We start from the raw sequence: 21,110 nt of genomic DNA, 5'->3' as shown, positions 1-21,110 counted from the left end.
ATCAATTTTATTCAAAAAAATAAAACACATTTACAGAATGATCTATTAAAATAAACATTTTATACAAGTCAGTGCAGTTAAAATAAGTCTCTACCATGGCCTCCACATCTGGGCGCTCAAATCTTCTCTCCTGGACTCGATTTTCTTGTCGATGGATTGTGAAATGTCTTGTGTGGGTTTTGAAAACGTTAATCTTTGTGTGCTCTGAGGTAAAGTGTGAGGTTTATTGCTCACTAAAGATGGCTTTGCGTCCTCTGGAAGTCTTTCTGTTGGACCGGTCCCGCTGTCCATGGTGCTGGAGGTGTCTGGCCCAGTTCCTCCTCTAAGTTTGCCCGATAACTGGGTCAAAATCTGGCGGTCCCCACAGTTCAGGCTCTCTGCCATCATCAGGTAGTGGTGGAAGTTGGCGAGGCAGCTGTGAAAGCCGGCCTGCTCTGACGAAGGTGCCGGAACTGCAGAGAGACAAAGGAATTCAATGAAAAGTCCTAAATAAAAGCTCAACTTCATTGTCTGTACTCACCTCTCTGATTTTTTTGCAGGTTCTTGAGATGTTTCACAGTAAGCTCCAATATATCTGCTTTTTCCAGCTTGCGTTTTCGAATCTGTTGATTGTTAATATATTGTTAAGTTCCAAAAATGTTAATATATTGTTAAGTTCCAAAAAACATTGAATTTATTCATGAAAACTGGTCTATAAATGAACTAGGAATTTAAATAGTTACATTATCTTCATATTATGAGTCGCCAGAGTGAAAATTACACATATTTTAAAAACATTTAAAATTAAGCTTTTTGTGCATTTTCTGTTTAACTGATGTAGTGGTCATTGGCAATGGTGAGAAAACAAGTTTAGAAGAGAATGTAACTCAGACTCACGCTGCTGCTGTAGTAGTTCTCCAGGAGTGACTTCAACTGATCTAAACACTTGTTGATACGAGCTCTCCTCTTCTTTTCCATGAGAGGTTTGGAAACCTGGCGAAAGAAATGAATGAATGAGTCACATTCAAGTAAAATAAATGGACATGAATTGGTGAAAAGAAGTCTCATACTTTAGTTCCAGTGATGCACTTCTCTTCACGGTCTGTGGTGGCCACCATCCTCAGTCTTGTGTAAGTCTCAATGTGTGTGGGTGAAAGAGCAGAGGACCCGGAGAGGCTTTATATCCAGACACCCACTTAACATCTCAAAGGAAACTGTCCCGCCTGTTTGCGGGGCTAAAGTGAGCAACAGTGACGTCACTTGACAGCCAGAACTGAAAAAAACAGCTCAAGCATGAACCTACTGGAACTTATTTTGACTTTATTTGTGATAGTTTAGAAATAGAGATGTGTTGAGTCTCAAATCCGTTCATTCAATGATATTTCAATTTTTTTTTTTAATCAAAAAATCAAGTTAAATTGTCATCTTTTTTTATTCATTTGATTTTTTTTTTACATTTTGAACGTCTTAGACCTTCAGTTTGATGTCTCACTATCCCCTACTGGAACTTATTTTGACTTTATTTGTGATAGTTTAGAAATAGAGATGTGTTGAGTCTCATATCCGTTCATTCAATGATATTTTCAATTTTTTTTATTTATCAAAAAAATAAAGTTAAATTGTAATCTTTTTTTATTCATTTGATTTTTTTTCTTAGACCTTCAATTTGATGTCTCACTATCCCCTAGTTTATAGAAAGTTTAAGATCGATTAAGCGGCAAAACCAAGAGAAAATGAATACATAAAAGGACTTTCTCAAGTCTTAAGTCTGGATCTGATTGCATATTATTTCATAGTTTATTTGATTATATATTCTAAAGAAAAACATCCATATTTCATATATGTTGAAAGTTAAAGGAATATACAAGACATGCAATTATGTGTAAAACATTTCACTAAAAACAATTTTGACATAGTAAGTCGTATATTCTGACCTCCTGTGGGCCGCATAGATGGGCCCTCGGGTAACACTTTGCCTGATCTACACAATAGCTTTTGTTTTTATTTATTTAATTCATTATCTTGTGGTTTGATCACTGAAGAAAGCTGCAGTAAGATTCAAGGTTAATTAAAGTAATTGGGTATATTTTTGGGTGACGTCGCGTGGGGCAAAGTAACCGATGACAAAAAGCGTAAAAGAAACATAATGCCTGATCATACGTGCACTTGCTCGACAGTTCTCCAACTATTCAATCTTTTATCCTAGAGTTTCACGCCAGCCGGTCGAAGGCAGCACCGTGGTAATTCCTGCCTGTCAGCACAAATTCCAATTTTCTGCCTTGTACAACAAGACTCTCTCACCTGAAACAAAGTTTGGACTTCTTCTCTCCAACTCTCAAACTGACAAACTTGGCTTTAGTAACTACGCAGATGGGACTTTAGAAAGTTTGAGAAATTAACACTTTTTGTCAGGTTTTTTCAAGTTGTTGAGGCACCGAGGAAAATCGGGGGCCGTCCCTCATCCACGCTCCCTCGCCCCCCGATTTTCCACACTCGTCCATGAAAGACACGCAGTCTTGGGAAAGTCAGCGATAAAGAAAAAGAATTGACCAGTCCACTGGTCAGCTTTTACACACCATTTTAACGAGTTATAGTTTGCAGCAGAAGGTGGACCGTGTGCCATAAACTGAAAACAAAGTGACGAATGTATAAAGTAAGAGTGGTTTTCTTCTGGACTGAATGCCATCGCACTCTCTGTGACCTGTGTACAATACATGTTATACAATCTGTTGTTGTTTTGCCAAATAATTAAAAAGTACAGCAAATTGAAAAGACATATGTTGGCTTTAGAAAGAAAACTTAAACATCTAAACAAAAATACGATAGGTTTCGAGTTATTTTGACATTATAAAACATGTGTAACTTAAAAATGATAATGAGAATGTGAAACATTTACAAAAAAATATTATTTGTAACCTTTGAAACAGTCTATCGTCTATTTCTTTTAACTTCTGTGGCCACAGTCCCCATTTTCTGATAGTATTGAGCGTAAAAGATAAGATTTCCATTTTTAGTCACACAAGGGGGAAATTTAGGTTTTACAGCAGCAAAAAGAAACACTTTAAAGGAGAAATACAATAGAATAACATGTGCAATAAAAAAAAATGCAATGCAATAGCAACGAAACAATAAAAAAAAAGCATTTTTTAAATAAAGAAAATACTTTAGTTTATAAGTGATAAATAACATTTAGTTCTGTTTAGTCCACATGTTTATCTACAATAAGTTTTGAGGAGTCTGAAGTCAGGAAAAAAGAAACAAGACAGAGTGAAGTAAGTGTGTCAAAATGCTGTGATAATGTCGAGTTAGATTGACCTAAACAAGCCGTGCAGTGTCCCCACGCGTGGACGCTGACGAGCATGTAAAGTGCGTTAAATGATCAGATAATCGCGCGTCGCAATGTTCTTGTTACAATCTGAAGCTTTAATTGCTATGAAATGTGCATGAAGTGCTGTGGCTGATGTTTCCACGCTTCTTTGTCTCCTTTAGATTCTCAGTGGGGAGAGTTTTTCACGCCTGCTGGTCACGCAGGACCCCGGAGGCTGATTCTGGGGGTGACATTTCTCCGCTGATTATTCGCTTTAATTCCAATTAGTGTTTCTTTTTTTGCCTCCGTGGGGTGAAGAGGGCTCGCTTTTATCAAAACACACCAGAAGGAAAAGCGGTAATAAAATGGTTTCCCTCCAAAAACGCCGCTGTGCATGAGAATAGCGCAAGAAGATTCTTGTGTCTCGGTGAAAGCTGCGCCCATCAAACAACAACTTAAGTGCGTGTTGGTTAAAAAAAAGGCGCAAGAACTCCGGTTACACTTTGACTTTTCAGCCTCGAGTCATTCATTAACCCTGGAGGACTTTTGTCATGGATCACTCGCAGCAGGGGGTCCAGCGCTACCGTAATAAGTGGACCATTGAGGATCTTGTTAACAACAATTAGTGCGGCAATTATGCGATTACCGCAATAAACTTTGCTTCCTAACGTGCATTAGCAAACTAAAAGAGCAAGAGAGACGCAGACTGGGCTTTTATTTTGACGTGAAGCTGTAAATCCTTTCTGTAGATGACAACCAACCAAGAGGAATTGGTTTTCAAAGTGTGAAGAAGCGAAATTTACACTTGACTCGTTAAGATTTGTTTTCAAGACACAAACTTCCTGTCGTCTCCAGTTTACAAAAAGGTGTGTTTTGGTAATGATAATGACACTTATAAAATACTCCATAAAAGTAAATGAATTTAAAGATCAAGGAAAATATACATAAGGCGCATTTGCACTCAACAGATTGATCCTAGGGGAAATACAAATTAGCTAAAGCATTATTAAGATGAAAAATAATAACATTAATAAATAAATTTGTGTTTGGTTCTGTTTTTCTATTACTTATTTTTTTGTGTTATATTATTTATTTATTTTATTTTTTATTGACACGAGAAAAAGTTGCTGACTTTGATCATGTACATATGACGTACATATGACACACTAAATAACATGAACTGAACTTTAAAGTAAATATTCTGTTCAGTGAAATAAAAATGGATAAGCGGCCGAAATAATAAGAAGCGTTTTCTGTGCCCCTTTTCCATCCCTAAAATGTGATGTTTGTTCAGCTGAAACGTGTACACAACTACACAGAACTAATGTTAAGTACAAGATGAGATTGAAATGAATAAATACAACAAAAAACGAATAATAGAATTAAGGTAAGGTAAGGTAGAACTTTATTTATTTAAATTGTTTTTTTCCAATAGCCACAGCAAATACAGCATTTTTTCACAAAAATAAATCAAAAATAAATTAAGAACAAGAACAAAGAGAAATAAAGAGAAAGAAAAAACATTATTATTATTACAGAATTAGCGAAATATATGCATTCATTTATTATAATAAATATTAAATAGAATAAAATGTAAATTTAAAGTTGTTTTACATTAAGGTCTATTAAATGTTGCCCCTGAGCCAGAGTTTTGATGAATAATACTTCATTAAAAAGATGTGGATTGAAACATCAGCAGAGTAAAAAAAAAAGAAAGTAAAAATGCAGGACAAGAGAATATTGCAACATTTAAGTCTCTATTTCGAAACCAGACGTGGAGGTTCGGTCGTGTCTGGACTCTGAATGAGGATAAAATATGCAAACAGGCGCGCAGTTTGGCACAGGGAGCGAAGCAAATCGACGAACCGCCTTCTATTCAGGTGGAGCGGCGGCTGCTGGTGTGACCAAACGCACTTTTGTGCGCGACATCATCGCAGCAGAGCAGGTACAGGTGAGGCACCTGGAGGTACAGGCGCGCTGGGAAAGCCACGCGTGGACGCGGCTCGGATCAAACATCAGTGGGAAAAGTGGCATCATGAATTTCTATAGACTTCTCCTTTGGTTACTTAAAGACTTCTCGCTTTGGTCGTGGAGGACAAAGGCGTCTGTTCTTCTGTGGGCGCGGGGTGAGAGAGGTGCGCGCATTAACATCGCTGAAGCTTTACTCAAGAGCGCAAATGAAGTGACTGCAAAGTAACTTTATAACTCGCTGGAGGATGAAGCCCTTTGTGGGGCTGAGGAGTGAAAGACACCAGCGGGACAAAAGAGGGGGCGCTATTGTTGAGGGACTAAAGGCGCGGGAGTATTGATGCGCCTTCAATTGCAAAACATCTGCCATTGATTCTCTCCAGCACTCGAGGCGGATTTGAATAAGAATCCGGAGCAGAACTTTTGCGCATCGTCCGAGTCGTGCGTAAAAACAACAGTGACGCAGGTGATGGATCTGCTCGCGGATGAACAGCACCAGTGCATTCTCTTCCTCTCCATCAACATATTCGTTCATAAACAAATTTAAATGACAATAGTCATGTTAATACACACCAGGATCAAGTTTACGACTTTCATATTGAAGTCGATTAAACTTCTTGACTTCCTTTATTATGGCTTACTTTTGAATTATATATTATTAAATACATTTCGAAACTGAATACTGACACTCCTGTCAAACATGTCTGATCAAATTAAGGCACCAGTTGGTCCAGTTTTCCCAGGCTCGTCTCTTTATCCGAGTCAAGTGGAAAATTGAAGAAACAAGTGAAAGGGTTTGAGGGCGTTTCCCAATTATCCTCGCTCCTTACTTTGCTGCTCAGAAGTGTTGACAAATCAGCAAAATACACATTATATACGCGAAAATACTTGAACAAACTTTGTGGAGTAATGCTGATCATTAAAAGTCAATACCTCATCAATGTTTATACTTTTGTCTTGCGGTGCAAAACCTTTGATGGTGCGTTCAAATATACTGTTGTTTGTTTCTATTGCATCTCATCCTTTACACTAGTTTAGCTATAAACACAGAAAGAAGGACATAGCTTTTGGAATTATTATTCTACTACATCAGCTAAGTGAAGAACACACATATCGATGAAGGTTCAAACATACGTCCCTAAATCTAGGTCAATCTATCATATATGACAAAAAAAAAAATGTATACACGTTACAGGTACAAACTCAGCATACTAATCGAACAATTTGCAAATGTATTAAAAAAAAAGTTTTTTAGAAGAGTACAAAGTTTTAGCACCAATTATATAATCCAGCCATGAGTTCAGGAAAATCAATTAAGCTTGTTAAAGAATTAATAATTATACAAATCTTTAAATGAGAATAAGTATTTAGGTACAGGTTATTCAAAAGATTATTTCCCCCGTGAGTATGCAGTTTATTTTATTATTATAATATATTTTATATTTTAAAATTAATCTATTATTATAAATAAACATCAAATAACTTATTTTGCGGAGAATACGATCAGAGTAACAATTAATAAATTAAATTAACAACTACCACGGAAAAAACTATAATTCGTTTTGTCATGTCAGAATATAGTTTAGGAATCTCAATGGCCTGTAATAATGTTGATTACCTAAGGAACACAACACAATTGTTTGGGTAGATCCCGAGGATAAATAGTTTGTACAACATGATCTTTGAAGTTTTGGAAACATTGAATATCTAGACTTTTTTTTTAAAATAACTTAATTTGCGGAGAATACGATCAGAGTAACAATGTATCAATTAAATTAACAACTACCACGGAAAAAAACGAATTCGTTTTGATAAAATGAACTATTTCGAGAAGTCCTAACTTTATTGAATATATTTACATATCCAGACCATGTCAGAATATAGTTTAGGAATATTTTAAACGGTTAATGGTGCGACTGAAGGCAATATGAGTGTATTTTTTTATACACGTTTTTGTTTGTATTTCAGATACATGTCAGTGAAATTTCGGCAATAGAGCCACCAGTGGAATCATGTGCGCTCGTGAACGTACCACCAGCGTGTGTGGCGACTTTTAAATTGGTATGAAATTGTCAATTTGTCGTCTCCTGGTCCTGCTCCCCTGCAGCAGCATATGCCTCATGCTAAGTTCCACTATTTACCAATTCGTTCCTACTTTCACGGTCCGTCCTCCTCATCTCCCGCAGGAGCTTGAATGGCGACAACAAAATGGCAATTTGGGCTTCAGGACGCTCACAAACCCCCCGCTGAAGAAACCTTCCGACCGACTTGGACCCCCCGACATGACACTTTGACTTTCATAAGCAGCGATCGCGTCTCCTTTCAATTAGATTTACATTTGGGGGCTTTTTCCAGGCACCTGTTCACCTACGATGCTCTCTCGGGGTGAGTTTTTTTATTGGGGGGTGAAGGGGGGGTAGAATTCGGGGGTATCTTGAGAGGATGGCACCTCACAGCGAGGAGAATCGCTTCAAACGCCCACTCTTTCTAAAGTCAGAGAAAAGACGGGAATTTGAAAGAGGAGGAGAAGACTGGTTCAGGGCACTTCCTGCGAGCTGGTCCAGTCATGTATGAAGAGGCCAGATGTGCATCTTAAACTACATTCCAGCTTCCAATTAAAGACATTTAGTTCACAATATATATAGCTTGTTTTTATTTTGCTTTTCACTACGATGCCTTTTCATTTAGTTTATTTTGCAAATGCATTTTACTTTTTACAAGGAATAATTTAATCATTTACGACTAGTATTTTGTGTATAAAGTACTTTTATTGATTTGTCACAAGTGTTCTGCATAAGGCAAAAACTAAATAACGTAAAAAATACTTTTGAGAAACTATTTTAATATAACTATTTAATATAGGTTATGTTCCGCAGTGCAACACAACATGTCATTTATTTTATCCGTATTTGTTAAAGGTAAATAAATGGAGAGATAAAATAGGGAAATCTCAATGGCCTGTAAGTCCATTAATGTTGATTACCTAAGGAACACAACACAATTGTTTGGGTAGATCCCGAGGACGAATAGTTTGTACAACATGATGTTTGAAGTTTTGGAAACATGGAATAAATCAAATCAAATGACTAAATACAAGTAAAAAAAATAGATACTCGTTTATTTGACATGTTTAACGGGTTAATTAAATGTTATTCCTATGATATGATTTAGATTTTTTTATTACTATTAGCGGACTTAAAATCAACCAAACGTGTATTAAGTTATGTTGTAATAATGCAAAATATACTTCTTTTTTTTTTAAGAAATACAAGTAATAAACAGATTGTTATTATCTCAAATACAACGAACATAACAACATTTGAGTGTATTGTTCAAAATGTTTTTGTTTGATGACAGATTCGAACTTTACTTCACAGAACAAAATGTCAAACTTCTTTTCTGAGGTTCCACGCAAGTTGGTTTAATCCAAGAATGGGAAAGTTCATGTGACCATGCCCTTAAACTCTCTGTGAGAACTCCTCTGAACTCCGTCTCTATATTGTCCGGCTGACCTGTCGTATAAATGAGGGCACGTCGAGCTAAGCCAAAAAAATAAGTGAAGTGGTCACGTGTTCCAAAAGAAACAGCTCAAGAAACCTGCTGAGGTTTTGCAGAAAATCATGTGCAGGTTGATGACTTCAGGTTTGCTGCTTTAAAAAAGACTTTTGTTCCTTTATGAAAATATTTCAGAATTTCGATTTTGCTTATATTAACTGAAAAAAAAAAATGTAATGCGAAGCTGATATTTGTCGCTATCTAGTGGACACCATGAGTATAACTCCAACTGAGACCAACTTAACTACGGAGGCCAGTTCAGTCACATATTAAATCGACAACAATCAAATGTAAACAATATAACCGCACTTATTATCACTACAAATTAAAAATAATCATAACATAATTTAGATTTAATTTAGAACTATCCAAACAAAATGATGAACGAAATCGTAATGACATTTTATTTTTCAGCCGGCTCAAGGGGGCCACACGGTGGGCCAGAGAGATACTGCAGCCCCGTGGAGAACTGCCACAGGTTATACAATAATAGATCAATACATAGAGCATAAATCACACAACTTTAATAACAACCAAGGAAACCTCCAAAATGATTCGAACATTCAGCATCGCAATCATAAACATTTTTTAGATGAGTTTGCATGCGTAGATGAAGTGGCAACCCAAACACTTTCATCTTGTGTAGTTAAGTTGCATTAAAACCAGTTCACATGCACAACACATCCCTGTCTGGCTTCACTTCTTCACAACATTTCCTGAATTTAATCCAGCCATCTTCCAAACACCAAATCAGTGTTTTAATTGACAGCTGGCTGATCCAATTAAATCTGTTAGTGCTACGACTCAATGGGTGGGGCTTACGACAAAGATTAAGAATTTGAGGGGGAAAGGCACATTCAGCTGGATCATTTCACCTAAACATGGAGTGTCAATAAAGTTGAAAATGCGAAATTAACAGAATAAAACAAAGGCAAAGGTTATCTGAGAGTTGGTGTGAAAAAACTTGGACAACTGTGAAGAACACAATCGATGACTTCAACATAACTGTGATTCAAACTTTCATCTGTGCTGGAAAACTGCTGAAAACATTTTGACGAAATACTTGTTTACTACCGCTCGCCATCGACTCCCTTGCATCTGCTGACTAAGCAGAAATGCAGGAATGTAATCTGCATGGTGGGAATCCATCACTACCACAATAGGCAAATGTCCGTCTGACTGACTGGAGGAGCTTCACTCCCAGTAACTCTTCTCCTACTTCAGCATTCTAAATCACAACTGGGCCACTTCCTCTGACAAGACGCTGCTCGTCTCAGTCCAGGCCTGCACTCCAGCACAACACGCCAGCACAACACGCCAGCCGGTCGTCTGGAATTAAACACCAATATGTGATGTGGTGATGTGTGATTTGGTCTGTCGTCATCTACTGGAGCAATATGATTGGCTCTCATGTTTTGCCTGTGACGTCAAAAGCATTGAATCAATTTAATTTTAAAATATCTTTATTGCAATTTGTAAAGAAAATGATCATAAACCATTTGTGTGGCATACACGAGTGGATACATTGAAAAGAGAACAATAACGTACAAACAAAAAACAGTGATAGTAGTCATAAGAAGGACAACTAAACAAAATTGCTTTAATAAATAAATAAAAAAAACAAAAAAGCAATGAGTCATCAAATCATATCACTCTTCACATACCAAAATGTTTTGTCGGACAGTAACACTTTTATTTATCTAATTTCCTTTTTAAATCAATATTATATATATATAGTATATATATATACTAATGCAAACTATACTAATAAAGCAAATAAGGAATAAATAAAAATCAAAAAATCAAACTGCTTTAAAAAACAAATAAAAATAGTAATCTGGGCAAAGTACGGCTAGGGGACCACATGTGGCCCTTTGACTGTATTTATGCGCCCCTCAAGGTGTCACAATATGAATGCATCTGATAGCCAACTAACAATTTTATTATTTATTTATTTATTTAATTAGTCATTTTAACAAATAACAACACCATAACATGTTTTTGTTTTAGGACACTCATTTTTATTGGTCTTCAAAGTAATTGTCATGTAAATTGAGCTAAACAAATAACTGTAGCTCATTTGGCTTTGTTTTTAAAAAGTCAAGGCAGAATGACATATTTTTCTTTTTCTTTTTGGTTTTGTTCCTTCTTTTGTTCCTTGGCTTGACGGCACCTTACAACTGACAGAGTGCATATAATGTGGCCCCTGAAGAAATATTGTAATGTCACTGACAAATGATCCACCCTGGTCTCTGTTTATTTCTAGTTTACAATGATCTTTTAAAGGCTCTTACAATTCAATAAATTAGTACTCTGCAGCGAGAATTCTGAACCTGCTCTAGTAGAAGAACTCACATTTCCCCGATCCTCAAAACTCTTCACTGGCTGCCAGTTTCTTTCAGGATCAATTTTAAAATTCTGGTTCTTACTTTCAGAGCTATTCATGGTCAGGCTCCTCCTTACATCACTGATTCAGCCTTACACCCCAGCTTGGGCTCTGAGGTCTGTGGATCAGAATCTACTGATGGTCTCTGAACACGCTTCCGGACCAGAGGAGATAAATCCTTACAGGCTGTTGCTCCTAAGCTTTGGAACGATCTTTGATCTTCCTCTCCCTCTGCGTTTGGAGTCTACTGACTCCTTCAAGAAACATCTTAAGACATTATTATTTGTTCAGGCTTTTCCATGATTTTATGGGACTCCTGTGTTTGTCTTATGTGTCTTGACCTTTTAAAATATATATTTTAACTGTGTATTGATTTCGATTGTTAAAGCTCTTTGTGACCCTGGCCTAGAAAGGGCACTTTACAAATAACCTTTACTTTACTTTGCTTTACTTTAATGGAATGATTTCTTGGATTTAGTTACAGAACATGTGATTCAATTTTGAACCAATGAGTGTGTGTTTGTGCGGTCTTTTACATTTTGTTGATGATTTGCAGCGTTCAGTACCTACTGCAGTGGTTAAGGGACGAAAGGGGCTGAAAAATAGATCAGTCAAATCCCTCAAGGGATATACAAACTATTAACCTGTGAAGTAAGACTTCACAGGTTAATATGAAGCCACCTACACATCAGGTGTTGCATTAAGGAATCTTCTCATCTCACTAAACTGATTACACAACATGGATGCCAATTTGTCCCGTCTTGACCTCATCACTGTGATGCATTCACGTCACCGCTGCCCTTTTCTGGGTGTCACAAACGTTTTATTTCATCCAAAAGTTGACGGCAGTTTTCACAGGCAGACATCCAGGAGACGCCGCCAGAGGGAGGGGTGAGGGAGGATAAAAAGACCAGGAGAGGGTGAGACTCAACTCAGGAGTTCTGGGAATCTCCACGAGTGGCGTGGACAGTGTTCTTGCTGCTTGGAGATTTGCTGAGCTTGTCCAGAGATGCGAGCGTGGAGGAATTGTTCTGCTGCAGTCATGAACCTCCAGGCGGTTCTGCTCGCCCTAATGCTGGTGTCACTGAGCGGGTCCAGAGGGGCCATCATCACAGGGGTGAGGAAACACTTCATACTGTCAGTGACCGTCCATGTGGGAGTTTATTCTCATTATTTTGGAAGAATAAAGTGTTATAAGTTAATTAATTTTAGTCGTTTACGTAACTTCACCTTATTCAAACATTCTTTCACGTTGATCTGGACCTAATTAATGAATCAATGAATTAATATAGATTATGGAAAATGATGTCGTCGCGTTACTGCTTTATAATGATCAATTCCTAAAGATTGATATTGAAGTTATTATCAATAACTATCAAAATGTCATGTAATGATTCTTTGTTACATTCCTATATTATGTTTAGAGTTATATAATAATAAATAATACATATTGCTTAAATTATATTATTATATTATGGATATAAGTCTGGCAAGTGAAAACAAACTCTCCAGACCATAACGGTCACATATTTTCACAATTTGATTGATTAACATGTATAGGACAGGTTTAAAACTGGAATTAAACCATCCCTCATTTCTCAAAAGAAGTTTCCCCAGGGGTTCATATCTAATGTTTTTCAAAGTATACAAGTGAAATTCCAGATGAAAAGCGCTTGTTTATGACAAATAAAAATACAACTTTATTACGTTTAACCCTTCTCTATAATCTGTATTGATTTGCACACATGAGGGATCGTCCTTAAACGTGACAGTGAGGACGTATGAATGTACTTCTAACTCAATAAGGTGATCATTAGGGGAAGCTCGTCCACCATGAATGGATATCAGAAGGAGAAAATAATGCAGCAGACAGCGGCACTCACGCTTGGTGATGAATTTGTCAAAGGAGATTACAGCTGACAGTCTGGCCACTGCATCCTGGACTCACGGGAGGAAACTATTACTCCCTCAATTGATATTCTTTCATAAAGAGGTTAGAAGGATGACAGGCGGAGGACCAAATAGCATTCAAGGTAGAAATGGAATGATAGAGAAAGTGATGATTGGATGCATTCAAGATTGGATGGACTGAGATTAAAAAGCGTCTTCTTCTCTCGGCAGGCTTGTGAGAGAGACATGCAGTGTGATTTGGGTTCGTGTTGTGCCGTCAGTCTCTGGCTGAGAGGTCTGAGGATGTGTGTCCCCCGGGGAGTGGAGGGAGACGAATGTCACCCCTTCAGCCACAAGGTAGGTTCAGACTTGAGTAATGCCCTCACTGTGGATGATTCTTGCGTGGAAATGAACACAGATTATATACTTAAGACCTGACAGCTTGATAAAAAACCTTAGAAAAGCTGCTGATAGCTGCAGGAGATATCGATCTACTCTTGCCTGGATCACATCCTTGGATCATCCTGATCGTTCTCCAGTGCAACAGTCATGCCTGCAACAAGGCCGGCACATCTCTAATCATTCTCTGACTCAGGTCCAATCGTATAATCCTTGTTTGAGAAGGAAAAAACATTCTTTTAACCTTTAAATTATTTATATATGTTTAATAATTCAATTCAATATTTGTATTTTGAATTCGTTTTTTAAATAAAAAAATGTAATTTATTTTCTGCCTGATTCTAAGTTTCTCAAAATTAAAAATGTTTGGGAAATGGTAGCCTCTTTAATTAATAAAATATAAATACAATATATAATTAAACTAAAATTAACATAAAATGTTGGCACTATTATGCAAACATAATCTTTAGAACATCAAACTATGTGAAGAAAGAATATTCAATATTTCTGAATTCAATTATATAATAAAGAAAAGTCATTATTTCTTTATTGAAAGAATGACTTTTCTTTATTATATAATTGACTTATACAATAAAAATAATTAAACCTTACCCTAACAGAAATGTTTGAATTAAATAATTAAAAAAATATTTAATACTTAAAAACCCTCAACAACATTCAAACAGAACAATAAAGTTTAATTCAACCATTACATTTTCTGATGATACTGAAATACCTACATATACTTTATCAATCTCTTCTACAATGCCACTCACTTCAAATCACTTAGGTTGAATTCGTAGCTGCAGAAAACCAATCATCTCGTCCAAGAACACTTCAGATCTAATCCCAAACCAGATCTGACGAAGTATTTAGAGAGAACTGTAGTTGTTGATCATCATGAAACACCATTCAGATAAGCGAGACGTTTGTGAAAAACCATAAAAAATGTTTGGAGGGTGGAAGAGCATCAGACAGGGTTAACAAGTAGAGACAGCAGTGCCTATAATGGCATCATATCGTGGCAGATTCAGTCAGACATGGCCAAAGTCCAAATAATGATCTTTCATTTTTCCAGCTTCCATATTTGGGGAAACGTCAACACCACACCTGCCCCTGCCTGCCACACCTGGTGTGCACCAGATACTCCGACAACAAGTACCGATGCACCGACGACTTCAAAAGCATTGACTTTTAAGGGACAACCAGTGCAGACTGACACAAACATTGTCTAAACAAACTTTGAATGTAAAAAATAAGCACTGTGTAACCATTGATCACATCAAGCACTTTTCCATCAGAATCAGCCAGAGTTGCTTCATTTTCAGTCCCAATTTATATTATTTATCAAGAGACTGTCTACTGAAGCAACACAAATTGTTCTGTGAAATTACTACTCTGCCATTATTAAACTTGTAAGTTAAAGTGTTTGTTACTTTCTTTACACCGCAATGCATTCTCCAAACAACTTATAATGATCATTTCTTCTGACAGTTTTCAGCTGACACAAGCGCGTTCGTCTCACTGTATGTTTATAAGAGGAGTCCTGACATCACCTCATATGACTTATGCGTACAAAAACGGTTTATAGTAAATAAAGTGGTCGGTGTCTTAAACAGAAGCTCTTTGTTTCTTGAGACACACATTTAAATTACACCTCAGAGACCACAGCGAATCCAAACCACCGTGATCCTGCTGCCGGCCGTACGTCAGAGGAACTCCATCTGCTGGTTGGAGACGTGAACATGGCTCCACGCTCGGCTTGAGTCCAACTGTCATGATGTGTTTCCAGGTAGGTAGCGTGTCCGTGTCCTTCATGGCTCAGAAGCAGGCTGGTTTTCCATCCCATCACCTCCCAACAGTGGCCGCACAACACTGACCTAGCATGCAACAACACTGACAAGGTAGTCTAGATTCAACAGTTTTAGTTGCCCTCACTTACTCCACACCTGGAAAGTGGAGGGGAAGTGGGCGAGTGGGATTGGAATATACTTGTAAAGTTTTAACAGATATTTAAAAAAGAATAGCATTTGTTCATGATCATAAATGTAACCCAATGGGTAGGTCCAATAATTGTAGTGCGAACCTTTTTATGTGATATAGTGAATGTGGAATTATGGTACTCATTGCTGTTTGTTTTTATATACATATACATAACATACACACATACTAATTTGTTGGTTCTGCATTTTATTTATTTTTTATTTCACTCCTCAAAACCTACTTGGGCGCACAGTGGTGCAGTGGTTAGCAAGAAGGTTGCATTCCAGGTCGGTAGTGAACCAACTTGTGACCTTTCTTTGTGGAGTTTGTATGTTATCCACATGTTGCGTGGGTTAACTCAGAGAACTCCAGTTTCCTCCCACAGTCCAAAAACATACAGTGGTTGATTGGGAATTTGGGATAGGCTCGAGCTGCCTACGACCCCCATAACAGATGAAGCAGTAAGGAAAATTAATGTGTCCTAAAAAACGCTAAATAAATTGAATGTATTATTGTTATAATACACCAATTGGAATCCATGTTATGTAATCAGTTTAGTGAGATGAGCACTTATAAGAGCGAAATATGTTACAGAACAGTGGTCTATTACAGACTCTGCATGGGTGTGTTTTTCATGCTCCACTGCCGTGCATTGTGGGGGACGTGCAGCTCTAGAGTGAATATGGCTGTTCACCTGATTCCACTGTTTGGAGTTTGAAGTGTGGATCTCACAACGTTCACTTCGGCTTTTCTGAGAAATGGCACCACCCTTGGCAGATGGCGGCAGAGATTCTCCAAAGGGGAAGTGCTTATGGCAAGTAAGGGGGGGACAAAAATTCCATCTGGACCCATAAATCTTTTGAAGGACTCCTACAGAGGATGCTAAGTGCAATTATCTTTTACAAACTCCAGAAATAACAATAAATTCCTAAAACAATTTAAACAAATACAAACACAAGGAATACCAAAAAAACATATGTTTGCGGGCCTCCGGGTCACCTTGACCCAGAGATATCACAAGGGTTAAAACAAATTTGAAAGATTTCTTCAGGTTCGTAAATTTGTTTCAAGATCATTTCAATGTGTTTCATTGAGCACATTGCGATCGTTGATATTTCAAATGCTGTAAAGATTATTCAATTATATCGTTAAAACGTGTAGGACAGTATCAGGTAGGTAGAAATAAAAAACTAAACAAACCTTTTATAGTTAAAGTATGAACTTTCTATTGATATTATTTCCAATATCAGATGAATTTAATACACAAAACATGGTCATCTGCCTTAAGAGCAATCGAAGCGAGTCAGTCTCCTTAACGCTATAAACCACAGTCACTTGTGGCTGGAAAGATGAGTCAACGTTATTGCCTAATCATCGTTAACTTCAAATAATAATAAAAGCAGATGATCAATCAATCTTGAAAAGTTGAGTTCACACTTCTGCAGGCCGCCATTGTTGGTCAAAACAGTGACCTCAGCAACCTGAACGCCTGACCTGAAGAGTTAACCAACCACTGCAGTAAAGTGACTCATACCATCGTACCATAAAATGAGCTGAAGATTTTCCACTTTTCACTGGAGCCCAGAGCAAACACGGGCGTCGTGCTCTGACGTCAAAATAAGGCAACGAAAACAAAGGTAAGGAGCTGGAAAGCCCCTGAAATGCCAACAAATACAATTACAAGCTACATATGAGCTGCCAGAACGATCCGTGAAGTCACTCTCTGGGAGATTTTAATGCACCAGAGATTCAGAGCTGGGCTGGACTATTTATACAAATTGAAAATTCACCTTTTAAACAACCAAAGAACTCGTAAGGCATAAACTGACACGTCTTGAATCAACCATCTAAGCGTATTTTTTTTTTGACAAAAAGAGAAAGACAGTGAGGTTCAAGGAAGTGGCAAATAAAAAAAAAAGTTCTTGAACTGATTTCACATGTCAGACTATGTTTTTGGTCAAAGCTTTGTAGTAAAATGTCACCAGAACAAAAAACGTTTTTTTAAAGGGAACTTGACACCCAACACTTCTTACAAAAAGATTATCATCGACTCTCGAGGGAACAGAGATAAAAAATAACACTGGACACTTTTTAGAGCTCTTTTCTTCTTTATAACTGTGGGAGTATCATCCACGAATGAAACTTTAATAGTCTTTGTGAGAATGTATGGGTAAAAGTAAACTTGAGTACATTTTGCTTGAGCTTTTGCATGTAAACAAAAGTAAACAATCTTAAATGCAACCAAATTATTTTCCCAGACATGAAAGTTATGACATTTATTTATTTATTCAGCAACTGAAAAACATGCACTCTGCAAGTATGCGTATCAAAATAAAATAAAAGTATAAAACAACAACGGTACACTTAAAAACCTACTTCAGTAGAGTTGGCACTTAAGTTGGCTCGGTATTGACAGATTCCATCTTTGCGCTTTAATACCTCTTTATAAGAGTTATTAAAAATAACAAAGCCTAATGTATTTTGATCACTGTTACACTAGCTATGTACTACACACTCATTTTTTATGAAGACATGTGTTGATCGGACGTATTTTTTCCACAAATAACTTACCTTCATATGTTGTTCCTCCAATCATTTTTCTTTTTTTTTTAAAAACATTTTAGTGTATTGTTTTGCAGCTAAATGTGGACAAAACTGAAATTCTGGTTATTGCTCCTGAGGATAAGGTTCCAGGGTTGAGTCAGTACTTGGGTGACTTAGGTCAGTCTGTCAAACTGAGCCTGAGAAACCTGGGTGTTTGACAAAGACATGTCTCTAGTTCAACACTGCAAAAAAACTGACCAGAAACTGTTTCCTTCAATTGAGAAAAATCTCTAAACTTAGGAAAATGTTGTTGGAGCTTGTGATCCATGCGTTTGTGTCTTCTCGTCTAGACTATTGCAACAGTTTATTTTCATGTCTTAACAAGAAGGAGCTGTCTCGCCTGCAGTTGATACTGGACTCTGCAGGGAGAATTCTGACTCGCTCTGGTAGAAGAACTCACATTTCTCCGACCCTTAAATCTCTTCACTAGCTGCCACTTTCTTTCAGGATCAATTTTAAAATTCTGGTTCTTACTTTCATAGCTATTCATGGTTAGGCTCCTCCTTACATCACTGATCTGATCCTGCCTTACTCCCCAGTTCGGGCTCTGAGGTCTGTGGATCAGAAATAAATAAATATTATGCAATTTTTCCACATACATTTTTTAATAACCTTGTATTTACAACTCTGATGGTCACCAAATTTACGTCACTTATGTATTGCCTTCATATCAAGTTACTCCACTCAGTTTTTTTCATTTATTTTTTAAATTTCAAAATCACTATTTTCATGCAATATTTCACAAACATTTTGGAATAACTTTGTAATTACAACTCTGATGGTCAGCAAATTTATGTTACTTGTGGAGTACCTTCATATCAAGTTACTTCACTCATTAGTTTTTCAATTACCTTCACTATTCACTTCACTATTTTCATGCTTCTGGTCTTCCCTGAAGGCTCAACTGTTGCGCCAACACGTCCTCACATGTTGGAAACTCGTACTCCAGCCAGTCCGCGAAGTCAGGCAGATTTTGGATTTGCATTGGGTGCGTGAACCTTCTAAAACTGGATCTTATCTCATGTGGCAGCTTTGCCAGCAGACAAGCTACATGTGAGCCACAGTCATGCTCCACACGGCCATTGTGCCTGAGCTGTCCCAACATGCTCACTAATGACCGGGTGTTAGCGTTGTTAGGGGTTTTGTGTTCCGATGAACCGACCCCTCCCCAGCCTCGTACGTGGTGATGGACAGACACATGGATGAGTTTAAGAAAAATGCTCGTTTAGTGAATTATGCAAAAGTCAGAGACAAACTTACGTGAACACGGGCGCTAGCAAGCAGAGAGATCTATCGCAGACGTCTTCGAATGCCAGAACGCAAAGATCAGACAAAATGGTGGATCTTTATAGTAGAATATTCAGGTTAACGCCTCTAGTCAAATGTGAATGTAGGATTGGTCAGTAACTGTAAACACTTGATTCTAAGATGGCCGTCACACATGATCGTAGTGGAAACTTACTGAAGGTTGTTGTTTTCTAGAATCTGTCTCTTCCCAGCGACTTGTGTCCTTCAGTGTGAGTTCTCAAACAGGTTCACACTGACTTCTTGGAATCTGGGATTGTTTAGTCTTTCTGTGTGTGCAAGGCTTTCTGACCTCGGCCTTGTGTTGCAGTCAGTCAGTGAATGCAATGCAAGAATAGGATTATTTAATATGAATTAAATATGTAAGATTATCAGTTAATCAAGTGACTATTTGAAATGTGTGTTAAATCTAGATGATTGATTACAGTAAAGTTGTCATTTCCTTACAGCGTGAACACCCTGAACGCCTTGATGTCACCACTAATTATGTTAGGGCCATCCATCAGCTCAGCAATTAGTTGGAGCGCCAGTTGGTGGGGCTGTCTATACTGCTGTTTAATGCTGCCATGGTGTCCGTGTAGGGCTGCTGCGAGTTGCAGTAGGAGTCGGCGATTAGCAGGGCTTCCTCATGCTTCAAGTGATTGGTCAAGATCTGTGCCGTCTTGGCCAGGCAATCCTCAGCCTAGTAAACTCCCTTGTGCTGGCCTGAAGGAAGTCTGGGATTGACGGGGTAGGTCCCCGGTAGGTTCGCTCTTGGCCCCCGAGTTGGCTGTAAGTTGGCGATCACCTGCATTGAGAATATGTGGTGTGGCAATTATATCCAGTCTCTGGTGAGTGATGACTTCTGCCTGAATGTCTGAGTGGTGCATCTGGCACTGCCCGTCGCTCACCCCTGGAAGCTTGAGCTGGCGTTCCAGTGTAGGGGGAGTAGGAGGTGTGGTGGTCTCGGTAGTCATCATACTCATGATGTGGGCTATGATGCCCCTTTTTTGCTCAAACTTCCCCCTTCTGGGCTCTGAACTCGTTGTTCTGGACTCTGAGCTGTGACATTATTTGCAGCACATGCTCTTTTTCCTCACTGATAATTTTATACTCATTATTAGATTACAAAAAGACAACAGGCGGGCTCTCCTAACGGGACACCGGGGAATCAGAAGAACAATTTGGACAGAAGACCCAACCTTCTGTACGGGGAATTGGACTTAAATAGAGCAAGCCTTCTACAGCTCGGGGCCATTCTGTCCTGGACTGTCTGTCAGGATGCGGAAGGAAACCCAGGAGCAGAAAGTGTCTGTTAGTCAAACTTGACAGTTTTATTTATAGGAGCAGGCAGAGGGATCGTCAGAAGCAGTCCGGAAAAACACATCCACAGGAACGAGATACAAAAAAACAGGTCAGGGGCACAGGCAGGCGGAAAAACGTACCAGAGTCAGACAAACACTAGACAACACGGGGCAGCGAGTGTCACGAACCGACAATGACCACCAGAACCTAGATACTCCAGGTTGCTGTGGTCGGTCCAAACCCCGAACAGATTATCCGCCCACTTCAGCCAGAGGCGCCACTCCTCCAGAGGCCCCTTGATGGCGAGGAGCTCTCGATCCCCCACATCATAGTTCCATTCCGCGGTAGTGAGCTTGCAAAAAAAATCAGGATATCGTCTAAATGAACAAAAACAAAATGATTAAGGAACTCCCGCAAGACGTCGTTCACCTAGGTCTGAAAAACTGCAGG

General features: G+C 38.2%; 2 protein-coding genes across 2 annotated transcripts; one reads left to right on the top strand and one right to left on the bottom strand.

Annotated features, from left to right (window-relative positions):
* Positions 1–90: 90 nt before the first annotated feature.
* Positions 91–1,097, bottom strand: hes3 (hes family bHLH transcription factor 3). Its single transcript, XM_087781607.1, has 4 exons — positions 1,050–1,097; positions 877–972; positions 521–602; positions 91–452 (listed from the first exon to the last, which is right to left on the bottom strand). Exons 1-4 carry the CDS (start codon positions 1,095–1,097, stop codon positions 91–93), a joined length of 588 nt encoding a protein of 195 aa, XP_087637733.1.
* An 11,140-nt stretch (positions 1,098–12,237) lies between these two features.
* On the top strand, positions 12,238–14,682 carry prok1 (prokineticin 1). The gene is made up of 3 exons (XM_087781905.1): positions 12,238–12,312; positions 13,317–13,442; positions 14,563–14,682. The coding sequence occupies exons 1-3, from the start codon at positions 12,238–12,240 to the stop codon at positions 14,680–14,682; spliced, it is 321 nt and encodes a 106-aa protein (XP_087638031.1).
* The last annotated feature ends 6,428 nt before the right edge of the window (positions 14,683–21,110 follow it).

Source organism: Callionymus lyra, chromosome 19, assembly GCF_982586985.1.
Source record: "Callionymus lyra chromosome 19, fCalLyr1.hap1.1, whole genome shotgun sequence".
In the NCBI taxonomy this organism is placed as follows: Eukaryota; Metazoa; Chordata; class Actinopteri; order Syngnathiformes; family Callionymidae; genus Callionymus; species Callionymus lyra.
Note: the sequence above shows the minus strand (reverse complement) of the source record. Positions and strands in the feature narration are given on the sequence as shown.

Coding starts and splice junctions, on each gene's coding strand:
- hes3 (XM_087781607.1), bottom strand. CDS start 1,097: ATGGTGGCCACCACAGACCGTGAAGAGAAGTGCATCACTGGAACTAAA. Junction 973..1,049: donor AGTGCATCACTGGAACTAAA/GTATGAGACTTC, acceptor TTCTTTCGCCAG/GTTTCCAAACCTCTCATGGA. Junction 603..876: donor AGAACTACTACAGCAGCAGC/GTGAGTCTGAGT, acceptor AACAATCAACAG/ATTCGAAAACGCAAGCTGGA.
- prok1 (XM_087781905.1), top strand. CDS start 12,238: ATGAACCTCCAGGCGGTTCTGCTCGCCCTAATGCTGGTGTCACTGAGC. Junction 12,313..13,316: donor GAGGGGCCATCATCACAGGG/GTGAGGAAACAC, acceptor TTCTCTCGGCAG/GCTTGTGAGAGAGACATGCA. Junction 13,443..14,562: donor GTCACCCCTTCAGCCACAAG/GTAGGTTCAGAC, acceptor TCATTTTTCCAG/CTTCCATATTTGGGGAAACG.